Below are 22,890 nucleotides of genomic sequence, written 5' to 3' on the forward strand. Positions count from 1 at the left end.
CGGCTGTAGGTGTCCTTAGCAAATGCCAGACCGCGCGCACCGTCCCAGCAAGTCCCGAGCGAGTGTGGGACAGGCAGCAAATCAGTGCCCCCCTGGCCAGGCAGAACTAGTCGAACTTGGAAGTAGAGAGCAGGCGGAGGCCGGCGCTTAACTGTAGCTAAGCAGGCCGGGTCTGGCTTTGGGCCCTGGGCCTTCCAGCCGGGGACTCTGCGCCTGCGCCCGCCTGGCCGCCGCCCGCTCTCCCGGCGCTGCAGCTGTCTGGGCTGCTGCGCGCCGCCTAGGTGTCTGGGCAATCCATGGGCAAGAGCAAGAGCCACGATGACAGATTACGGCGAGGAGCAGCGCAACGAGCTGGAGGCTCTGGAGTCCATCTACCCTGACTCCTTCACAGGTGACTTCCGCGGCCGCAAGCCTGCAGCCGCCCCAAGGTGGAGTGGGACGGGCAGGAGCCGCCGCAGCTCTGGGCCTCCTAGGCTGGGGTGGAGAAGGGGACCGTGAGGCCGCGCGGCCACCTTGCCCTCCACTCTTCTCAAGTTCTTCAGTCACTTACCAGCAACCCAGTGACTTTTTCCCCCTTCTCTGCTTGTCCCTGAAATCTAAAAGTCCGGGTGATGCTGGAAGGTGTCAGGCCTGAAAATTGAGTCGGGGTTACTTTGGTTTCTGTGTAACCTACAGCAACCTGAGATTTATAATACATTAAGAGAAAAGATACTCCAAGTGAGATTCGTTTTTCCACAGCTGCAAGGATGTTAGTTTTCACATTTTCACCTTTATTAAGGTAGAAACTGTTTTTCATACGATGCTGTTTTAGTTTATGGGATTCAGAGTACTGTTCTCAGTTACTCAGATAGGTTTTGAGAGTAGTATAGTCCCTGAAGTCTGTCGGGTTTCTTTTCTTACGAGAAAAAAAAAAAAAAAATCTAGCATTCAGTAGAATGCCTAATGGATAATGTGGCCCAAATTTTCGTTCCGCTATAAATTCATAGGTTGTTAGATTGGAAGGGAGGTTAGACATCATCTAGCCTGGGGATCCTGCTACAAGTCAAGGTCTTGGGGGCTCAGGAAAGCTAAGTGGCTTGCTCTGGACTGTACGCCAGCGAGTTAGCGGCAGGGCTGGTACTAAGAGTTACGTCCGGAACGCCTGCCTGTTCTTTCACCTTCCAGACATATGGGACTTGGGATTCAGCTCCAGCTGAGATTGGGGAGAGCAGAAGATTACTTGATAGGTTGGGCTAATGTAAAATATTGTAATGAGAAGTTCATTAGGTATAATTTAGAGGATGAGATTTCTCTATTAAGCCATGCTTCGGATGATTATAAAAATGCTACATAACTATATCAATATGGCTCCTCTGAGATTTGAGAAGCGGCCAAATAAAGCCAATATGAGTGAGTAGAAACTAGGTGTGTGCATTTACATTCGCCATCCTTTCCTTTGAGTGTTGCCTATGGTTGATAGTCAGAATTTATTGTGGAAGGTATATTACTTTAACTCATAAACTCCAACCCCTCCCCCTTTCATCGTTTAGCTTAGTTTTCTTGGTTCCACCTTTTGATCACTGCTTGCAATGGTAGCAAATTTTGTTCTGCTTTGCCAACAGGCAGATGTCTCTCAGCTATCCCTGTATAGCTCCAGTCCTGTTCATGTTCTCTCTCACCAGCAGTACATCTGTGCTGTGAGGATGTTAAGGGGATGAGTGAAGAGGGGTTTGAGAGTGTCATTAACTGGGTGAGTGTGTATGGAGTCTGGCTCCCTTCTCTATCCTTGCTTATATGTCTGTGTCTAAAATAGAATATAGGGTCAGTTGTTGGATATATTCTTAATCATGTTTGGTCATTTCCAGAACTTTGGAAACATAATAGATATGAACACTGTAGGCAGAGTCAAGAAAGCAGGATATGCTATTCTTTTCATTTCTTTGGACATAAGCTATCCCTCACTAAATTCTATGCATATAAGCATTTATAAAACTGATACCTTTTTTTTGGTTTTTAACCCTGAAATAATCTTGTGGGTATTTCAAATTGTACTAGGCCCTGACAGCTCTGGTATAGTTCACTATGTGAAATTCTTATCAGATGCCCAAGTGCTTGAGGATTCTGAGCCAGGGTAATAAAAGACAATTATGAATCTTTTGATGCATTCAGGTATTCTGCACTATCAGATAAGCCATCTGTCTGTAACTCCTGTCAACAGTTCTACAAGCTTTGCAATAAATAAATTAAAATGAGATGTCTTTATTTATAGTTCTTAGGGAACGTTGCCTTCCTAGTGATCAAGTTCTTTATGAAACCTCTTGGGGAAAAGGCAGAGGATTTTGAAATAAAATGTTTCCATGTCTGATCTTTTAAAATCTTGGAGATTTGCAAGATTTGCTGTTTTAAAGCCTTCTTTTGTATTTATGATTCCATACTTTTGTATTCTCATGCCAGGTTTAAGAAAGAGATCTTGCTTGTGTCAGTTGGCCAAGGAACACTAAATGAGGTTTTGTAACTTCATTTTGAATCACATTTAATTATTAAATTTGGTTAATACTCAATGCTATTGATGAAGGAAATATACTTTTTTTTTTTAAATGGACGACTGAGTGCCTGACAAAGAAGCATTTGTTAAGTACACGTAACCCCATGTGAATGCTGAAGAGGCACAGTCCAGCCCATAGACGTAGGCACATAGATTTAGCGTAACCTCAGAATTAATTGCTTTGACTATTTGCAAAGTACTTTTGGTCCAGTGTTGCATTTGTTGTGGTTATAACAAATCATAATACAATTTCTTCTTTTTGCCTATTCTGTAGCTTGATTGCACATTGATCCAACCCTCCTAACAACTAGTCTTCCAAAATATAAATGGACTCTCCTGATACCACATTCTCCTTCAGTAGTTCTTCACTTGACAAGGTCCTGCTAAGGTAGTAGAATTTGGTTATTTCAATTTATGTATTGAAATCTCTGGCTGTGGGGAGTTTTATTGAAACAAATTTGTTGGCATCAGGTTAACCAAAAGCCAAGTTTCCTTAATTCTGTTTGCCTTACAAAGAGGAGTACATAATCCTGTATTTCTTTATCAGTACCTCTAAGCAGCAGCCATTCACATTTAACAGTTATAATTGTATCTTGAGATAGGTAAGAAGTCATCTTGTAAAAGCAGTTTGTTCTAAGTCATACTTTTTGAAAGGTCAGACACTCCCTAACAACCAGAGGTGCTTATTTTAATATGGGCTCTCTCATATTTTGTGGAAACTAAAGGTGATTTGTGTATCTCTTAATGTACCTTTTAGCTTCTACCTCTTTATCCCTGTTTTTGACAAATCTTTAATTCTATCAGTTTCACCACCATCTGTCCCCTAACGTCTCTCTGCCCTTCCTCTATGGCCAACAGCTAACTTTCTTCCTTCCTTCCTTTCCTTCCTTCCCTTCCTTCCCTTCCTTCCCTCCTTCCCTCCTTCCTTCTCTCCTCTCTTTCTTTCCCTTCCTTTCTTTTTTCTTTCTTTCTTTCTTTCTTTCTTTCTTTCTTTCTTTCTTTCTTTCTTTCTTTCTTTCTTTCTTTCTTTTCTTTTCTTTTCTTTTCTTTTCTTTTTTCTCTTTCTTTCCTTTCTTTTTTCTTTCTCTTTTCTTTTTCTTTTTTTCCTTTCTTTCTCTCTCTCCTTCCTTCCTTTCTTCCCCTTTCCTTTCCTTACCCTTTCCTTTCCTTTCCCTCTCCTCTCTTCTCCCCTCTTCTCCCCTCCCCTCTCCCCTCTCTCCTCTCCCTCTCCTTTTTGAGACAAGGTCTCACTCTGTCACCCAGGCTGAAGCACAGTGCCCCAGTCAGCTCACTGGAGCCATGGACCTCTGGACTCAAGTGATCTTCCCACCTCAGCCTCCAGAGTAGCTGGGATTACAGGCTCGCAGTACCATGCCTGGCTAATTTTTGCATTTTTTGTATCAGCAGAGGTCTTACTCTGTTGCCCAGGCTAGTCTTGAACTCTTGGCCTCAAGGAAGTCTCCCACCTCCGACTCCCAAAGGGCTGGGATTATAGGCGTGAGCCACTGCATCTGGCCCAGCTTACTCTTTTTCTCAATTTTTTTCTTTTTTTTTAGAGAGTCTCCCTTTGTCACCCAGGCTAGAGTGCAGTGGTACCATCTTGGGTCACTGCAACTGCCACCTCCCAGGTTCAAGCAGTTCTCCTGCCTCACCCTCCCAAGTAGTCGGGATTACAGATATGTGCCACCATGCCTGGCTAATTTTTGTATTTTTAGGAGAGATTGGGGTCTCGCTATGTTCCCAGGCTGGTCTTGAACTCCTGGCCTCAAGTGATCCACCCACTTCAGCCTCCCAAAGTGCTAGGATTGCGTCATCATGTGCTAGCATGAGTCACCATGCCCGGCCCTCAAAAGTATTTTTAATTACTTACAGTGGTAGAAGTCTGGCATCCTTATTGAAGACTAATCTTTCTTCTACTTACCCTAACTCACAGTAATGCATGGTAATGGGATTAGTCTTTTATCAGAACTTAGGAATTATCTATTTCTGTGAATTCAATTAATTAACTTTCCCATCCCTATTTTAGTTACTGCCCAACTTTGAAATATCCCTTTTTCTGTTTTTAAAAAATACTTATTTTAATAAGATTAGATTCAGCTGTGACAGAAAACCCCCAATAACATTGGTTTTTAAAAAGGTAAAAACTTATTTTGCTCTTGCTTATGTGCTCTTGCACATGCAAGAGAGTTGTGGCAGCTCTATTTCAAGAACTCCTCAGGGACCCATCTTCTAATGTAGCTCTCTGTCATCCCTAAGATGTAGTCTTACACTCATGGCCAAGATGGTAACATTCCCTTTCCTGGAAGTAGGATGAATAAAGGAAGGAAGAAGAACAGAGAGAAGTGAGAGAAGGCAAGTTTCTTAAGGAAATTTCCTGGAAACTGTCAGAGGGCATATCTACTTCCATCTTTTTAGTGGGAACTTAGTCATTTGGTGAGGGCTAGCTGGAAATGAAACTGGGAAATGTAGTCTTTATTCTGGGTAGTCAGTATGCTGAGTTAAAAGTGGCATAACTTAAATAAGGGGAGAGTGGATATTGGGGGACTTTTAGCAGTACTTCCCAAAATCTTTTTTCTTTGCTGTACTTGCTTCACGTTTTTTCTCTATAGTGGCAACTTTATGTAGTGTCCTTGGACAAATCACTTAGCCTCTCCAAGCCTTAGTCACTGTATCTGTTTAATGAGAAATAATGTGAGTGAAAATACCTTATACCTTATAATTGTAAAACAAACATATGATACTCTTTACTAGAAATACCATCTTAGTTGATTTTTCCACTAATATGGCTTCATAATTTCTTGTCTCTTTCCACTAATGATTTTGATTTCCACGTTTTTTTAGCTGCACATGGGCATTGCCACACCTTGAAAATGCCATCTCTAACATTTTGGCCCCTGAAAATTACTCCTTCCCATAACCTTTGTACACTTTAGTTCTTTTGTTCCCATGCTTTTATTGAACATGCATCTCATGATTTCTCATGGATTGATAGTTCATCAGTTTCTTTCTGGTCCATCTTGCCTCCCTGTTCTATCTGGCTCCCCAGGTCTGGCAGTTCACTGATATTCTTGCTAACATTCCCATATTTTTTGGTTTCTTCATTTACCAGATATTTACTATATGCATTTTTTTAGGATCTCAGCTTGGGGAAACAGACATCAGATACATTTAGGGAGAGGGGATGAGTTGTTTTGGAAAATTTAGGTGTAATGACAAGTTAACAAGTAAATGAGACTAGGGAAAGGGTATTCCAGCCTGGGACGCACATATGCAGAAGCAGGACAAGTTAACAAGTAAATGAGACTAGGGAAAGGGTATTCCAGCCTGGGACGCACATATGCAGAAGCAGGACTCTGAGGGATCAGAATATGTTCAAAGGACAAGTTATTTGGGTATTGTTAGAACATGAAGTGAGAAGTGAGAGTTAGGGAAAATGAGACTTGACCAATAAGCAGGGGCCACATCACAGAGGGCTTTGTTAGGGACTTAGATGTGATCTGACAGGGCAATAGTTCATTGCCTGTTTTATTCCCACACAGACCATATAGTGCATATTGTAGACACTGCCACATCAGACTCAGATTCTAATAGGTGGGGTGACTTCACAAATGAAATAGACTGAGTTATGCGTATTTTTTAGCGTGCTGGCTGTGATTCTACCCCTTTCTCACAATTCATTCCAACACACTGTATATGGATAGGGAACTGCTGCTGTAAGCAGGTAACAATGTGATGAAATCTGCTTGCTAGGAAACTGACAAGAGACAGTGGGCAGGATGGGGTAGAATGAGGAGAATCATTCTTCACCTGCTCTTGAAACTCACTTCCGTTGATTTTCATAACACTGTTACCTCTTGAGTTTGTTACTACTTCCTCTTACTTTGTTCTCCAAATTGAGGATTCCTTACAAAGCTTATGTTGGCTTTTTTTTCTTTGTGTTACATTTCTGATGATCTCATTTAGTCTAATAGCTTTAGCTATCACCTCTGTGTAGATGATCCCAAATTGAATTAAAACCCAGCTCTCTTTACCACCATTCACCCATTTCTGATTGCATGTTCAACACTTCTAACTGAAAGTCCTGAAGTGTCATTAAAATATATCATGTCTGATTTTTTTTGTTATTACTCATATTTGTTAGTTGCATCACATGCTCAGCCTGCAGCCTGCCAACTTAAAATATCATCACCACCGTTTTCCGCTATTCCCATTGCTGCCGTCCTAGTTCAGGACCTCATTACCTTTGCCTGGATTATCGCAATAGTGACCTAGTTTCATACTGCCTGTAGTCGTTTCCCTCCTTTCATTTTATGCGCTGTTAGATTTGTCTTCCTATGTTTTGAGAACAATTCTGATCAGATTATTGCTAAAAAAAAGATTGTGTACAACTAAACTTTCAACTGTATTTTCACCTAGTTTTCTTCGCTCACATAAAAGTTCAGCAAACGGAATAATTTCTTATTCCGTATATATATCTTTAGCTTTCCCACCATTAGGCCCTTGCTTCCATGGTGCCCTCAAGTGCATTTCCCTTCTCCATCTCTGCTTGCCAGTATGCCACTCATGATTCACAGCCTAGCTCAAATGACTTCCTTGGAATTTCTCAGCTGGAAATATGTTTTCTTTTTAAATGATGCTCTATATAGTTCATTCTGTTTGTTCAGTTACTACCTGATAACCTTGGACAAATTATTTAAAAGCGCTGTATCTCAGTTTCCACATCTGTAAAATTGGGGTGATAGTATATTTAATTATTTTTTATTATTTTTTTTTTTGAGACAGAGTCTTGCTCTGTCGCCCAGGCTGGGGTGCAGTGGCCAGATCTCAGCTCACTGCAAGCTCCGCTTCCCGGGTTTATGCCATTCTCCTGTCTCAGCCTCCCCTAGTAGCTGGGACTACAGGCGCCCGCCACCTCACCCGGCTAGTTTTTTGTATTTTTTTAGTAGAGCCGGGGTTTCACTGTGTTAGCCAGGATGGTCTCGATCTCCTGACCTCGTGATCCGCCCGTCTCGGCCTCCCAAAGTGCTGGGATTACAAGCTTGAGCCACGGCACCTGGCCACATTTAATTATTTTTAAGACATATTTTACATTTAACATCTCTGAAATATGGACTCGTCTTATAATCAGTTACATGTCGGTTTAGTTGGCAGCTTATTTTTCTTTCTTAGTGGTACGTAAAGTGTATCTCATACTTGATGGCATTGAAAATTTAGTGAATTATAGTAATAGTATAAATCATGGTCTTGTGCTAGAAGTACAGGATTTTCGTGTAAATGCATAGCATAGCACAAGCACAAAGTGATGCTCAATAAATGTTACCTGTTGTAATTGAGTATTGGTTACCCCTGACCTATAGCTTCAGGGAGTTCTAGAAAGTGGTAATAAGTTGGAATGTCATTGGGCTGATCCCTTATTTCTATAGTTGCAGTGTTTACATTTCATGACTTGCTAAAGTTGGTCATGAAAGGAAATAAGAATGAAATACATCAACTATATTTTACATGTATTTGTTAAAATATAGACGAGGCCAACTATATTATGGCTCTATTATAATAACCTTTCGGTGGGCTGAAACTTTTTTCAGCATGGGCTGGACTCCCCAAGACCTATTAAAATATGAATCTCCTGAGTCTTTTATCTAACAATTTTCTAGTAATCACAGGTGTTCATCATTTCTTAAAGTACCTTAAATTCAATTAAAATGAAGACATCTATCTTGAAAATAATTGGTTTGGGGTTTTTTATTTATCTTTTTTTTTTTTTTTTTTTTTGAGGCAGAATCTTGCTCTGTCGCCCAGGCTGCAGTGCAGTGGCACAATCTTGGCTCAGTGCAGCCTCTGCCTCCCAGGTTCAAGAAATTCTTGTGCCTCAGCCTCTGGAGTAGCTGGGATTACAGGCATGCGCCACCATGCCTGGCTATTTTTTGTTTTTAATATCGATGAGGTTTCACCATGTTGGCCAGGGTGGTCTCGAACTCCTGGCTTCAAGTGATCCGCCCACCTCGGCCTCCCAAAGTGCTGGGATTATAGGCATGAGCCATTGTGCCCAGCCAGAAAATACTGTTGATAGTATATATTTATAATGGCTTTAGAAAGTTCCTAGGTAGGAAAAGTTGAATAGTTTCCATGATTGCTTCTTCAGTGATCTATTGCTCTTTCATTTCTGAAAAAGCCTGCAGAGCTGCTGCCAGCCTTAACAGGTACCAGTGCTTCCTGGACAGCAAATGAGGCATAGGCTTTTCTCATAGGCTTAGCAGCCATTCCTGGTGGCTTGAAGTTTCCTTGTTTACTTTTCAGATGGTTCTGAGTACAAGTTTTCTTCGTTGCTGTTTTTCCTCCTTTCATTCTATTCATTTAGTTCTTTTATTGGGGCAATATTAATTGAGTTTCTAGATACTGCCAGATACTGATCTAGAAGCTCTCATAGAGTTGTTACAGCGTTCTTGTTGAGGAATAGATAATAAACAGAGATTAGTATTAGATAGACAATAGGCTATAAAATGACATACAAAACTTTGTTATTTATATAAATGTTGCTTTACATGTTTCGTCTTGCTGAGTAAATTACGTGCAATCTGATGTTTACATTCATAGTTAATTGATTTATAATTCTGTGAAAGATGGTAGAGGCTTAGTAAGCATGTGTGAAAGAAAGTTTGGTTTTAGAGATGATGTGGTAGAGAATGACAGCAAGAAGACACTAATTTTAACAAATCAGTATTTACTGTTTGTTAGGGAGATTCTGAGTTATATCTCACAATACCTAAGTATAAAAATCAGTGAAACATGAATATCAGTGGGTAGTTTCAGGTGGGAAACATGAAACTTTGCCATTATGTTTGGGATTTTTTTAAGAATGTAATTTTCCATGTATAGGTGGAGATTTTAAAATAAAAGGTAAACTACTTAATTATTTTAGTTGACTTGGTAAAACATATATATTTTATATATAAAAATATATAAAAAATATATATTATATATAAATATATTAAAAATATTATATATTATTATATATAATATAGTTATATTATATTAAAATAATATAACTATAAAATAGTTATTTCTTTCCAGATTAAAGACAACCCTGCATTTAAATAGAAAGTTGACGGTAATTTTATCATTTCAGTGTTCTGTTTAGTCTGTATTTGTGGAAATGGAAATATAGCCTAGGGACCAGTTTCCAGGACTGATAATTTGCTAATAAGGAAAAGCATCTGCCTTAGAAGGCATTTCAATAACTTCTGTGTGTATTTTCTTGCAGTATTATCAGAAAATCCACCCAGCTTCACCATTACTGTGACATCTGAGGCTGGAGAAAATGATGAAAGTAAGTCTCATAAAAAATACTTGTGGTTTTTCTAAGCTTCTCAGGAATTTCACTCATTCTGTAGGCATTATGCTGGATATTGCCAGTGTGGAGGTGCTAAGGGGCTGTTACGAATCTACTATGAATGTTGTATATTTCTAGTCAGAATTTACTGTGTGAACATGATTTCTAGGGAAATAGAGAGGAAATTAATGAAATATAGTCTGGCACAATAAGCTTAGTTTTTAAAAGTGAAATAGTAATATTAATAATATAGCAGATGGAGAAAAGGTAGGAGACTTTTGTTTTGTTCAAAGCAATACTTTGCGTGCAAACATATTTCAGTGGTTGTGTGGTTCCTTTATTTTTTCATGGCTGTTCTTCTCTGAACATTTAGATTGTTCACTGGACATTTGCTGTTATAAATGGGGCTAGATATACACCTATCTGCAAGTTTCTGTCTCTTTCTTTTGAAATGATATAATTATAAAAACCAATAAATTAATATTAAATTAAATTTGGAGTTGTTTGGGGGAATGGTATCTGAAGTTTATTTCTATTTTTAGTCACATTAGTTGATAATTTGATAAAAAGGTTATGTAAATTGAAACTAACAACCCTACACATTTTTCCCCCCTTTGAAGCTAGAAACCTAAATTCTGCCAGGAGCAGTCGTTAATAGCCAACTTTTATGGTATTGCTTGATAACTCCAAATCTATTTAGTGTACTTGAAAATGAGGTTTGCATTCACACGTTATTGAAATCTGAATTAAAAGGATATTGAATACATTTATTTACTACCAAATTGATAACCAATATGCTTTTGCAGATTGGTATCTAAAAAATTTTCTATAATGCTGTAAAGCATGAAGTAAGTACTATACTGACTGCTCTTCAAACCATTTAAAATTTTCCTTTGTAAATAAGCCAGTGGCATGATTTGGGCTTCATATGATGCCACTGTAGGTTCCAGAATGGTGCGGTGATGCTCACGGGTAAATAATCCAAATAAAATTTTCTTTAAGATTATGCTGAAATGGAAAACTAAAATATAAAAATGTCTTGTGAGAGCTCCCATATTCTGAGTAATAGCTTTATTAGGAGCTAGTAATAGCTCTATAAAATAAGTATACTCAGTGCATTATCCTCCATACTTTCAAAATTATTTCTTTGAAACTAAATCCTGCATTGTACTTTTTTTCCCGAAAACTCCTTTTTAGTGAACAAACTAGTAGGAAAGTGGGCAAAGGGCATTGATGTACAATTTCTAAAGGTAGCATTAAAAGAACAATCTCACAGGTAATTAAAAATGCAAGCTGAAATAATATATCCAGTAAATTATTAGTATTGGCAGATAGCATTATGCTCTTTGGAATACGAATCAATACACATGTTCAGGAGAACTATTGGACTCATGAAGCAGGAGACTTTGAAAATGTTCATATTCTTTGATACAATGACTACTGTATTTATGGATATCTATTCTAAGCACAGTATCATAATACAAAATAATACATACAAGGATGTTTGTAATATCATTGTTTCTTTCTTAACTAATAAACAGTGACATAAAGTGGAAATATGATGGTATTGCATAAAGACTTGGAAGTATTCTCATTTTTGAGATTTTATATTTATATATGAATATGTACATTTTAAGCAAAATTTCATCCATCTATAAATAAAATTTTGTCTAAAATGTAGATAAAAAATGTAGTTTTATGAAATATTTTTAAGATACTTAAAATATACCAAAATGGACATAGCGATTTCTTCCTGATAATGGGATTATTTGTGATTTTATTTTTCCCTTATTTTATTCCTAACTTTTCTCTACTGAATGTCTTTTACTTACACTAGAATCAGTAAATGTTACTTAAAAAAAAAAAACTTAGTTTTTTAAATGGTTAAATGCATTTTAATATACCTGCATGGTGAAAATTAATTTTTAACTATGTACACTAAGTGTTAAAGAATATTCTCAGGATATAATGCACGTGAAACAAATCAAGTATAAAATTCTGTTGATAGAAAAGAGGAAGAAACTAATTTGCCACAATGATAAACTTTATTTTTTAAATTTACTTTTTAATTTTTTGGTGAGAACGTTTAATATCTAATCTCTTGGCAATTTTTAAGTATACAGTACATTATTGTTAGCTGTAATAATAATGCACTACAGTAGACCTGAAGTTACTCATCTTGTCTTAAACCTTTTATCCTATAACTAGTATCTCCCCATCCCTGATATCAGTTATAAAATATCTTCTTTCATGTATGATTTTATTTATTTTAGTCCTCTCCCTTTTTTCTAGTCTAGCTGTTTTGTTAGACTTTTTCTATTGTTTTTCTAATGTATTTCGTTTATTTCTGTTCTGATTTTTATTATTTTCTTCCTTGTGCTGATTTCATGCCATTTTTTCTTTTTCTAGTTCTTTGAGGGGCATGTTAAATTGTTTCTTCAGAACTTTATTTTTATTTGATGTAGGCATTTATTGCTATTAACTTTCCTCTTAGAACAGCTTTTGCTTCAGCCCATAAGTTTTGGTATGATGTGTTTCCATTTTCTTTTTTTTTTTAATTTTTAAAATTTTAAATATTTTTTAGAGACAAGGGTCCCACTCTGTTGCCCAGGCTAGAGTGCCATGGTGCTCTGTTAGCTCCCTGCAGCCTCCAACTCCTGAGCTCAAGCAGTTCTTCCACCTTCAGCCTCCCAAATAGCAAGAACTACAGGCACATGCTACCATTCCCAGCTCAATTTTTTAATTTTTTGTAGGCACGAGGTCTCACTCTCTTGCCCAGGCTGGTCTTGAACTTCTGACTTGCAATCATCCTTCTACTTTGACTGTCCAAAGTACTGAGATTACAGGCATGAACCCCAGCGCCTGGCCATGTTCCATTTTCCTTTGTCTCAAGATATTTTTAAAATTCCCTTTAAATTTCTTCTTTAATGCATTGATTGTTTAAAGTCTGGGAGGTAATAGGAATGGTGAGATGTTGGCCAAAGTGTACAAAGGTTCAGTTATGCAAGATGAGTAAGTTTGGGGATCTAATGTACAACATATGACTGTAATTAATTATAGATAATACTGTATTGTATACTTGAAGTTTACTAAAAGAGGTGATCTTAAGTGTTCTCACCACATACACACACACACAAATCATAATCATGTGAGGTGATGTTAATTAGCTTGGTTCTGATAATCATTTCACAATATATATGTATATCAAAACATCATATTGTACACCTTAAATATATGCAATTTTTATTTGTTGAGTATACCTCAAGAAAGCTGGGGAAGAAATAAAATGAAAAAAAAAAATCTTCTTGCAGCAATAAAACTAAAAATGTGCTAATAAAAGAAGAAAGGAAAATGCCAGAAGATACTGTTTCTTACTGACGTCTAACACATAATCTTTTGCAATTTTTGGTTCATAAAATTCCTTGTTAATATCATAACATGAAAAATAAAATATCAAACCTGCAAATTTTAAGGTGCTTTTTTTCCCCGTCCATGAAGAGCAGTATAAATTTGTATTGCTTCATCAAAATCAGTAGGTTTTAATAATATAAAATGTGAGTTACACAAAAGATGGCACTCTGGGAAAAAGATCATTGTAATAAAAAGTCTTAACAGAAAATGTTTCGTACTACTCCTTAGTCGCAGACTGCCTGGTGGAATTGAGAACTCAGTGGCCTGCGCTGCAGAGAGGCACCTTGCACTGACATGCCCATAGGAGTTTTACTTCCGTACAAGTGTGAGATCCGTAAATTGACACAGTCTTAAAGAGTGAGTGAGAATATCTAGATGACTTAGGTTAAAAGTTTCCCATACAACCTTTTATACTGTCGAGGTCAAAACGGTGCCATCCAGCCACTAATTAGCCCTGCTGACATTGTGTGGATTTAAATATAGATTCCAGGGCTACAGCCAGATCTTCTGCAGGTAGGAACTGGCTCTGGTAGAGGCTGAAAATCAGCATACGGTAGTAGTTTTTAAAAATGTGTTGTATTCAGTGCCTTTTGTTTATCTTAGGAAAGGTTTTTAATGAGTGGTGTTTATTCATCCTCTTTCTCAGACATGCAGTCTGGTAAAATACCAGTAAGTGGTAAATGTGCTTCATGTGTAAGTGTGATTTTTGGTAATTCCATGATTTGTTTCACTTATCTCTTTGTGGTATGTGTTGTTTACATTAGTGATTATCCATCTGGCCTCTTACCTTTTTCTTCATAGGAAAATCTGTTGTGCTACTTTTTACTGATTCAACAAAGGTATCTACCTGTATATTTTTAAGGTATTCACATCAAACTCTTATCTTATGTCTTAGCTGTCCAGACTACCCTCAAGTTTACATACAGTGAAAAATACCCAGATGAAGCTCCCCTTTATGAAATATTCTCCCAGGAAAACCTAGAAGATAATGATGTCTCAGACATTTTAAAATTACTAGCATTACAGGTAAGGAAATAATAATTTTATGTTTTGTAGCAGCATTTGTTGGCCTTAAATATTACATATTAATTTCAAGAGTTAGAAAATGCTATTGTGTAAATAGTACATTGACCAAGCAGAATTCATGATACATAATCACAGAGCATCTTTATTTTTGTTTCCTACTGTCCCTTTAAAATTTGAGTAATAGAGTTTGTCCCAGTGCCCCTGCTTGAAACTCAGTCAGCCCCATGGCTTTTTCGCTCATATCATGAGTGATAAAAAGTCCAATGGGTACTTTAAGTTGTAAACAGTGTTTTGATTTGGTTTTTAGAATGCCTAGTCCCATATGTAGCTACAATTTTCAACTTTTTTAAAAAATTAAAACTTCTTCCCTCTCTGACTTGTTACACGCTAGTTGCCTATAGTCTGAGAGAAGTACTAGCGATTGATTTTTTTCTCCCATCTCTCCTCCTCCCGAAGCTTACAAACAATAGTAATGGCTTATGACCCCTTTATGAGGGGAGGCTTGTGTGGAAATAAAAATGGATATTAAAAAACGTTTTACTGGATTAATTTTATTGTGGGATAGGCTACCCATAATCTGGGCTTGGCAGGTATTTAAAATATACTCATGCTTGGGTAGAGTTTTCATGGGGCTCTTCAGAGTAGAGAGTAGGGAGGGGGGTAAAATTCTTATACCACTATCTTAAAGTCAGAAGTTCTACCTTTATTTGTTTAAGAAGAATTGACAGAAAACATATCTCCACCTTAGACATGACTTACGTATTCTAAAGACCAGTGGTCACCAAAATGTTGATGTTATAAAAATATCTGGAGCTGTTGTACAATGAGGAGTGAAAGAAGATGTATCAGATAGGAATTTTTGCTGATCTTGGGCCCTATTCATCTTGTGACCTAGCATAAAGTTATGCTAATTTTAACATCTTTTTTTAAATATTTTTATTTTTTTGGAGACAGAGTCTTGCTCTGTCACCCAGGCTGCAGGGCAGTGACATGATCATGGCTCATGCAGCCTTGAACTTCTGGGCTCAAGTGATCCTTTTGCCTCAGCCTACCAAAGTGCGGGGATTACAGGCATGAATCACCTTGCCCAGCTCTTCAAACATCTTCTAAAACATTGCAGAGAACCTGGGATGGTTATGCTATATTCAGTCAGTCACACCTTAATGTAAATTATATAGTCTAAGTGAATTTTTCCATGTTTTTAATATTTTGTTTGTACTCAAACTGTCTCTTTTCAAAAAGGCTGTTTTGATTTCTTTGACACCTTCCTGAGCCTCAGGTGTGTTCAGGGAATATTTGTCCTTTGTTTTCCAGAAAATAATTGTTATAATTTTCCGGTATCAAAATAATAAATTCATATTACAGAAACTCAGAAGATACAAAAAATCATGAAGAAGAAGAAAATAAATATTATTATTAATTGTACCCACCATGTATAATTAATTGTCTATTAACATTTTGGTGTGATCTAGTGTGAGACTTTTTTTCCTTATGCTTATATACATAGTCCCCCTCTCCCATCCAAGTTAGATCATTTTATGTGTAATGTTTTATAACATCCTCTTTTTCACATAATGTATGTGAGCATCTTTTCAGTTAAACATATATGAGTCATTATGTTTGGTTATTGTATAGAATCTCATTGTATGTATATGTAATTACTCTTTTTCTAAAACAATTTACAGTTGTCTCTCATTTTTGCCTGATATATAATTAACACATAATTAAGAATTAGTATATAATTCTTTCAGCATTCTTATGTATCACTACTTGTAAGTCCCTAGAGCAGGTTCTCTTTTGTACTCCTAGTGCCTGGCACATAATAGACACTCAAATGTTTGTTGAATAAATGAAAAGAAAGAATTGCTGATGAGTATACTAGTTCAGTGTTTCCTGGAAGTAGGATTGCTGGATTAAAGGGAATGCATACTTAATAATTTCATACATACTGCTAACTTGGACTTCAAAATGGTTGTGCCAATTTATGATCTCACTGTAGTCATTGTGGTATCTGTTTTCCCACATATGCTAATACCAGATATTTTCATTTGGACATAAAATGATGACAAGGTGAAAATGGAATGTAATTATAATTTGCATTTAAAAAATACTAGTGATGTGAAACTAGTATGACTTCTGAGTTGTCCAGTTTCCATGTGAATGATTATTTTTTTGCTTTTCTATTGAAATACTTAACTTTTCTAAAAGATATCCTACTTTTATTGGATATGAAAGTTTTGTTATTGAAATGTGTCAAGCATTAGGTTGAGTGAACAAGAAAGACACCATCCCTGGTCTCATTGAATTTTTTTTTCTCTAGTGAGCAGTGTGGATTAGCAAATTGGAAACCATTCTGTATGAAAAATGCTATGATGGAATCTTATGAAATATAAGATTATATGGGTTGACATACACAAAGTTCTGGAGAAGCTTCCAGGAGTAGCTGAGAGCTGTAGGAAGAGTTGGCCAGGAAATAGAGTAGAAGAATTTCAGGGTAGACGAACAAACTTGTTAAAGGATATTGAGGTGAGAGAGAGCAAGTGATTGATTATTTCTCCTAGAACTTCTAGTCACACAAAATTTATTGAACTTAGGATTTGAAGTTAGTGGTGATAAGTGGCGTAACTAAAGAGGCTACTGTCTTCTTTGAAGGGTCTTCTAAACTGTTCACAAAATATGGATTTGGTCCTGATTGGTTTGCAAAGCTATGAAGGGGTTTTAAGCAAGAGACTGACTAGATCAGTTTTGTGGTGCTTCAGTTTATAAATTGATTAGTTCTCTCTGTGACTCTCTCTGTCTCTCTCTCTCTCTCTCTCTCTCTCTCTGTGTGTGTGTGTGTGTGTGTGTGTGTGTGTGTGTGTGTGTGTGTGTTTACGTATGTATGTATTGAGTGGTCAGGGGAGGTTGATGTTAGGTTTTAAGATCATAGCTTTTAAGAAGACCAGTTAGGAGTTTCTTGTATTCCAAGCTGAAAATGTTGGTACTCCGGGCTAGGCTTGTAACAGTGTTGATGGACAGACTAGACTTAAATGACTTTTAAGAATAGATCAGTAGCAGTGATGGAGCTTATGATGGGATGGGGATGTTCAGGCTGGGTGGGTGGTTGTGTGATTTGCGGAGATTGATCATCCAGGAATAAGTTTTGAGGAGAAGATGATGGTTTTGTGTTGAGATGATGGTGGGACATCAAGTCACTGCCCCAAAATAGTCAGTTTTAATATGGTTTTGTCACTCAGGAGAAGTTTGTTTAGTCATAGATATAGGATGGTTAGCATAGAAACACCACAGAGAAGCCCCAATGAATTGCATTGTAGGAGCTAGCTTGAAGCCTAGTACTTAGAGGGCCCAGGAGATGCAATACCTATTCAGATACTGCTGAGGCCAACCCTGTCAAAGAAATGTTTAGTAATCTCTGCTTCTAGCACTGAGATTCTGGCTAGTATATTTTGAAATTATTTTTGTCTTCTTCATTGGAACCCTATCTTGTTACTTTTTTCTGCCTTCAAATGACCAACTTCCTAATAGCCTTTTGAGTTATATCCTTTTCATGAGTTTGAGATGCTTTTATATTTGGTTTTAAACCATTTCAAATCTATAGAAAAAAAGGTTGATATAGATAAACTACAGTATTTCTTACATTCTTTATTATTCTATTATTTTAGAAATCACTCTGGCCTCAAAATGCAGTTCATTGTCACGGCTCTTAAAATAGAAAGATCTAAAATACTGAAAACATGCTGGAGAAAGGATGTTGCTAGTTACTAGAGGAAACAGTTTTCTGAATTTTACCTATATGATTATTAAACAGAATTTGCTGAAATACAGTATCTGTTTCAGGTTGGATATGGCACATTTACATGACTTTTCAAATAAGATATTATTATTTATATATATGCTCACTTAAATGATCTTTTATTGAACTGTATGAACATAGGGTATAACCAAATTAGTAATCATTATAAATGTATAGACTTTTATTTTTCTGAGAGTTTATTCCTCATCACGTTTTTGCGTTACATAGGCTGAAGAAAATCTTGGTATGGTGATGATTTTTACTCTAGTGACAGCTGTGCAAGAAAAATTGAATGAAATAGTAGATCAGATAAAAACTAGAAGAGAAGAAGAAAAGAAACAAAAAGAAAAAGAAGCAGAAGAAGCTGAAAAGGTATATTTAAAAGCCTTGTTTTCTTTTATTATTTCTTAAATCGGTTTTTGGTTGCTTGGTTGGGTTTTGAGGGTTTTTTTGATCAATAGCATCATTTTTTTTTTTTTTTTTGGAAATCACAAAAATAAATAAAAGTAAATTTTAGTAAAGTTTTACTAAGAGTAAAATTGTAGAAGTCCTTCATTTGGTTGGTGGCATAGCGTGAGTAATGAATGATAATCAGTAAAAGTTAGTAAAACTCATGCAGATAAGACCAAGAAGTATAAAGATTTCACCTATGATATAGAGCCAGTGGTGTCCAATATTTTGGCTTCCCGGAGCCACATTGGAAGAAGCATTGTCTTGGGCCATTCATAAAATACACTAACAATAGCTGATGAGCTAAAAAAAAAATTGCAGAAAAAAACATGTTTTAAGACAGTTTACGAATTTGCGTTGTGCCACATTCAAAGCTGTCCTGGGCTGCATGTGGCTCTCTGGCTATGGGTTGGACAAGCTTGGTATAGAGTTTAGAATTATAAATCCCCTATACTACAGTGAATTAAATAGTTACTAAATGTAAAGAAACCCTCATATTTTGAAATAAAGTGACAAAGCAATGATTTAGTATTAGAAATTGATATGTATTCAAAACATGTCATTATTGACAGTGTAATAGTTCGTTTTCATGCTGCTGATAAAGACATACCCAAAACTGGGAACAAAAAGAAGTTTAATTGGACTTACAGTTCCACATGGCTGGGGAGGCCTCAGAATCATGGTGGGAGGTGAAAGGCACTTCTTACATGGCGGTGGCAAGAGAAAAATGAGGAAGAAACAAAAGCAGAAACCCCTGATAAACCCATCAGATCTCATGAGATTTATTCACTATCATGAGAATAGCACAGGAAAGACAGGCCCCCATGATTCAGTTACCTCCCCCTGGGTCCCTCGTACAACACATGGAAATTCTGGGAGATAAATTCAAGTTGAGATTTGGGTGGGGACACAGCCAAACCATATCAGACAGCAACAACTTTTCTTCTTAACAATGAATAGCTATGGTGGTAAATACAGTGAATACATTGCATATTATCTTTGTTTTTTGTAATAAGTAAAAAAAAAAAAGGACTACTCCAAAGTATGTTGCCAAAACCAGTGAGAGTAGCCAGTGCAGGCAGAAATCAGTTTAAATATTTCAAAAATTCAAACATTAATTTTTCTGTTTTTCTTATAAGGGGTTATGTTTATTTATTTAGAAGATACTATTAGGATTTATTTGTTAAACTGCTGTTTCATTAATCTGGTGACTTTTTTTTTTTTTAATTTTCTAAGCAATTATTCCATGGTACTCCAGTTACAATTGAGAATTTCTTAAATTGGAAGGCCAAGTTTGATGCAGAACTCTTGGAAATTAAAAAGAAAAGGATGAAAGAAGAAGAACAAGCAGGAAAAAATAAATTAAGTGGTATGATTCCCCTGCCATTCCTGTTCTTCCTAAACCCTCCTGTATCATTTTTTACATAGCAAGAGGATCATTTGGTCAGATTTCTGTAAGAAAATAATATACATAGGCATCTAGGACAAAAAGAGAAAACATATCTACCAGATGATATTTCTCTACTCATAATTTGTAATTAATTTGTATGGCTTATCTTTGATATAAGTGTTATAATTGCTAGATCCTATGATAGAAGGACATTCAGGATCATGTCTTAGAAGTAGTAGAGTCAAACCCATTTGTTTTTCTAGTACCCTAAGGCAGACTGAGTTTTCACTTGTTCCATTTTAATGCAGATACGTTTCATATGCCACTCAGCTACTGAATACATTCAGAAATGTATTGAAATTCACAGAAAAAAGAGGTTTTCAAACTTGCTTTCTAAGTGTCGTAGTGAAAATGGAGAAAAACTATGCCATTTGAATTAAACATACTTTTTTTTTTAAGGGAAACAACTATTTGAAACGGATCATAATCTTGACACATCTGATATCCAGTTCTTGGAGGATGGTAAGATAATATTAGAATTCCACATGTAGGATGGGCACAGTAGCTCAAACCTGTAATCCCAGCATTTTGGAGAGCCAAGGCAGGAGGATTGCTTGAGCCCAGGAGTTTGAGACCAGACTGGGCAACATAGTGAAACCCTGACTCTATTAAAAAAATAATAATAATAATAATTCCACATATATATAATGTAGTCTCTTTAATTTTGAACCATGAAAATCAAACTGAACTTTATTTATTGTACATTTTTTCCTCCCAAGGCTGTTAAAAAATACATTTTGGAGAATAAATTCTAGTGGTTGACCAATTTATACAGTTGAAATGAATGTTGTAATTCTATAGCAACATTATTTTAAATTTTTTGATAACTTAAGCAATATCAAAGATAGAAATAGATAAACAATGATGATCACACTATCCTCACAACTAGTAAACCAGGTTATTGTGACTCAGGTGACCTGTTTTCTTCAAATTTCTAGTATCACAGATCTGTGAAAACTATTCCATGGTCTGTCATGGAGCTTGTAAAAACCTGATGTTTAACGTCTAGCATTCCCTCTCACCAGCCTTTCATATGACTCTTAATGTATTTGGAGCATCTAGTCCCTTGTGCTTTTCTCCTACCACCTATCCTCTTCTCTTCCATCTATCCATCATCCATTCATTCAGAAATATTTATTGCACTGTCCTGGCCACCGAGGATGCAGCAGAGTACAGTATGGGCCAGTTCTCTCCCCTTGGGAGCTTATGGCCTACATGTGTTTTCTTAAACTGGGCTCCATACTCAGTCACACCTCTGATAGCACTCTAGAGTTCTGTACTTCATTAACCTTTTGTTGTGTCTGTCTTGCCAGTTGGGAATCCTTTAGCTTCTGGCCTTTCAGCCTTGTTCTGAATTACCTGCTGAAGAAGGTTAAGAGGCAGTATTGATACAGCTTACTGCTAAATGCTTTCTAATCTAAGCTAGGCCTTTACTGACAGGCAACATTTTAAAGTTGTTGATACCTTTTCCTTTTCTGATTTAAATGTTTTGTCATTTTTACCTGGATTTTTGTGGTAGCTTCTTAAATTATTTCCCTAAATCTCTTCCTCCTTCTAGTGCCATTATCTATTCTATAGTCACTCCCTGTGAGATGGTATTTCTAAAACCCACATTTAATCATAAAATTTCTCTCCTTAAAATCCTTTGATGGTTTCCACTGCTTATAGGGAGAGAATGACCTACACAGTCTTTCTCAGTCTGGCCTTCATCTATGTTACTTTCAGGTGTTTTTTCTCAGGAATTTCATCTTCCAGTTAGAATTATTCAAGGTCTTATATTTTCTCTCTCCCTTTGCATATACTTCTACCTAAAATTGCTTCCTCCTGGCTCCTTTTCTTCTTGGTGCATTCAAATTTATCATGAAGATATTTCAGACTTCATTTACTCCATGATGCCTTTGCTATGTCTCCTAGACAGAGCCGGTTATTCTTTGGCCAGGACTTAATTGTATTATCTACTTCAGACACACTGAAGAGTGAAGATGTTTAATGCAGAGCCTGGGTATTGTTTCCTATAGGCTTTAGACATTGTAACTGAAGGCATACCATTGGTTAAAAGGGGAACTGGGTGAGAATGAAGATCAAATCAAATCAATTAATTAACAAGTATGGCTGAGCTTTAACAATGCTTATCTGCCACTACTGGAAGACGTAACTCCTCATACAGGTCCCATGGTCAGTGATAATTTTCTATAACCATGAGAACATATCATCCTTGTCTTCAACTTATAACATGCTACATTATAAATTCTAGTAAGCTCTTTTTAATAACTGGATTTTTAGATTATGAACTGGAAACATGAAGTTGCTCTTAAAATTTCAGAGTCTCTACTGACCAATACAAATCACTTTTGGTATGATATGTAGTAATTATAGTTTGGGATTTCATCACTCCTACCTCACATGCATATTTAGAGATTTCGGTTTGGTAGTGCCAATGAGTTGTATCTTTTATTTCTGAGTATAAGACTAAAGGTGATTTTTTTTTTTTCCAGCTGGAAACAACGTGGAGGTAGATGAGTCTTTGTTCCAAGAAATGGATGACTTGGAGCTGGAGGATGATGAAGATGATCCAGACTATAATCCTGCTGACCCAGAGAGTGACTCAGCTGACTAATGAACTGTCCCCATCTGCAGAGAGGCTTGACTGCCACAGCATCTGTGGCTATGCTCAGAGGGTTTTGTTTTCCTTTCTTTTTTTCTAAGAAAAAATTATTTTCAGGAGAATATTCTTCTGATAGCTTTCATCATTGAACTTAATAAACTGACCTTAAAATTTCAAATATAAAATGTTCAAGGCTTCTTACTGGTGAGCACAAGGTTACATATTTAAAATCACCTAATATTGAGAGAGAACCTGCCTATAACACCAAGACTTGAAGGTAGGCTGGTGCTGTGCACATGAG

The 22,890-nt window shown here is 36.7% G+C and overlaps 1 protein-coding gene across 3 annotated transcripts; it reads left to right on the plus strand.

Moving 5' to 3' along the window:
- The first annotated feature begins 239 nt into the window (after window positions 1-239).
- Window positions 240-22,774, plus strand: RWDD1 (RWD domain containing 1). Of its 3 annotated transcripts, XM_005551655.4 has the most exons (9): window positions 240-391; window positions 1,602-1,729; window positions 2,799-2,912; window positions 9,786-9,851; window positions 14,161-14,291; window positions 18,313-18,456; window positions 19,771-19,903; window positions 20,384-20,446; window positions 22,480-22,774. In XM_005551655.4, the coding sequence occupies exons 6-9, from the start codon at window positions 18,331-18,333 to the stop codon at window positions 22,599-22,601; spliced, it is 444 nt and encodes a 147-aa protein (XP_005551712.1). In that variant the 5' UTR covers window positions 240-391; window positions 1,602-1,729; window positions 2,799-2,912; window positions 9,786-9,851; window positions 14,161-14,291; window positions 18,313-18,330; the 3' UTR covers window positions 22,602-22,774. The 3 variants fall into 3 exon arrangements, with proteins under 3 accessions (XP_005551712.1, XP_005551711.1, XP_005551710.1); XM_005551654.4 differs by lacking the exon at window positions 1,602-1,729; XM_005551653.4 differs by lacking the exons at window positions 1,602-1,729; window positions 2,799-2,912.
- The last annotated feature ends 116 nt before the right edge of the window (window positions 22,775-22,890 follow it).

Source organism: Macaca fascicularis, chromosome 4, assembly GCF_037993035.2.
Source record: "Macaca fascicularis isolate 582-1 chromosome 4, T2T-MFA8v1.1".
NCBI classification, from domain to species: domain Eukaryota; kingdom Metazoa; phylum Chordata; class Mammalia; order Primates; family Cercopithecidae; genus Macaca; species Macaca fascicularis.

Bases quoted from the DNA above. Each gene is read 5' to 3' on its own strand.
- RWDD1 (XM_005551653.4), top strand. From the start codon at position 319: ATGACAGATTACGGCGAGGAGCAGCGCAACGAGCTGGAGGCTCTGGAG. The intron at 392-9,785 runs GTGACTTCCGCG...ATTTTCTTGCAG, and splicing joins CTACCCTGACTCCTTCACAG to TATTATCAGAAAATCCACCC. The intron at 14,292-18,312 runs GTAAGGAAATAA...TGCGTTACATAG, and splicing joins TAAAATTACTAGCATTACAG to GCTGAAGAAAATCTTGGTAT.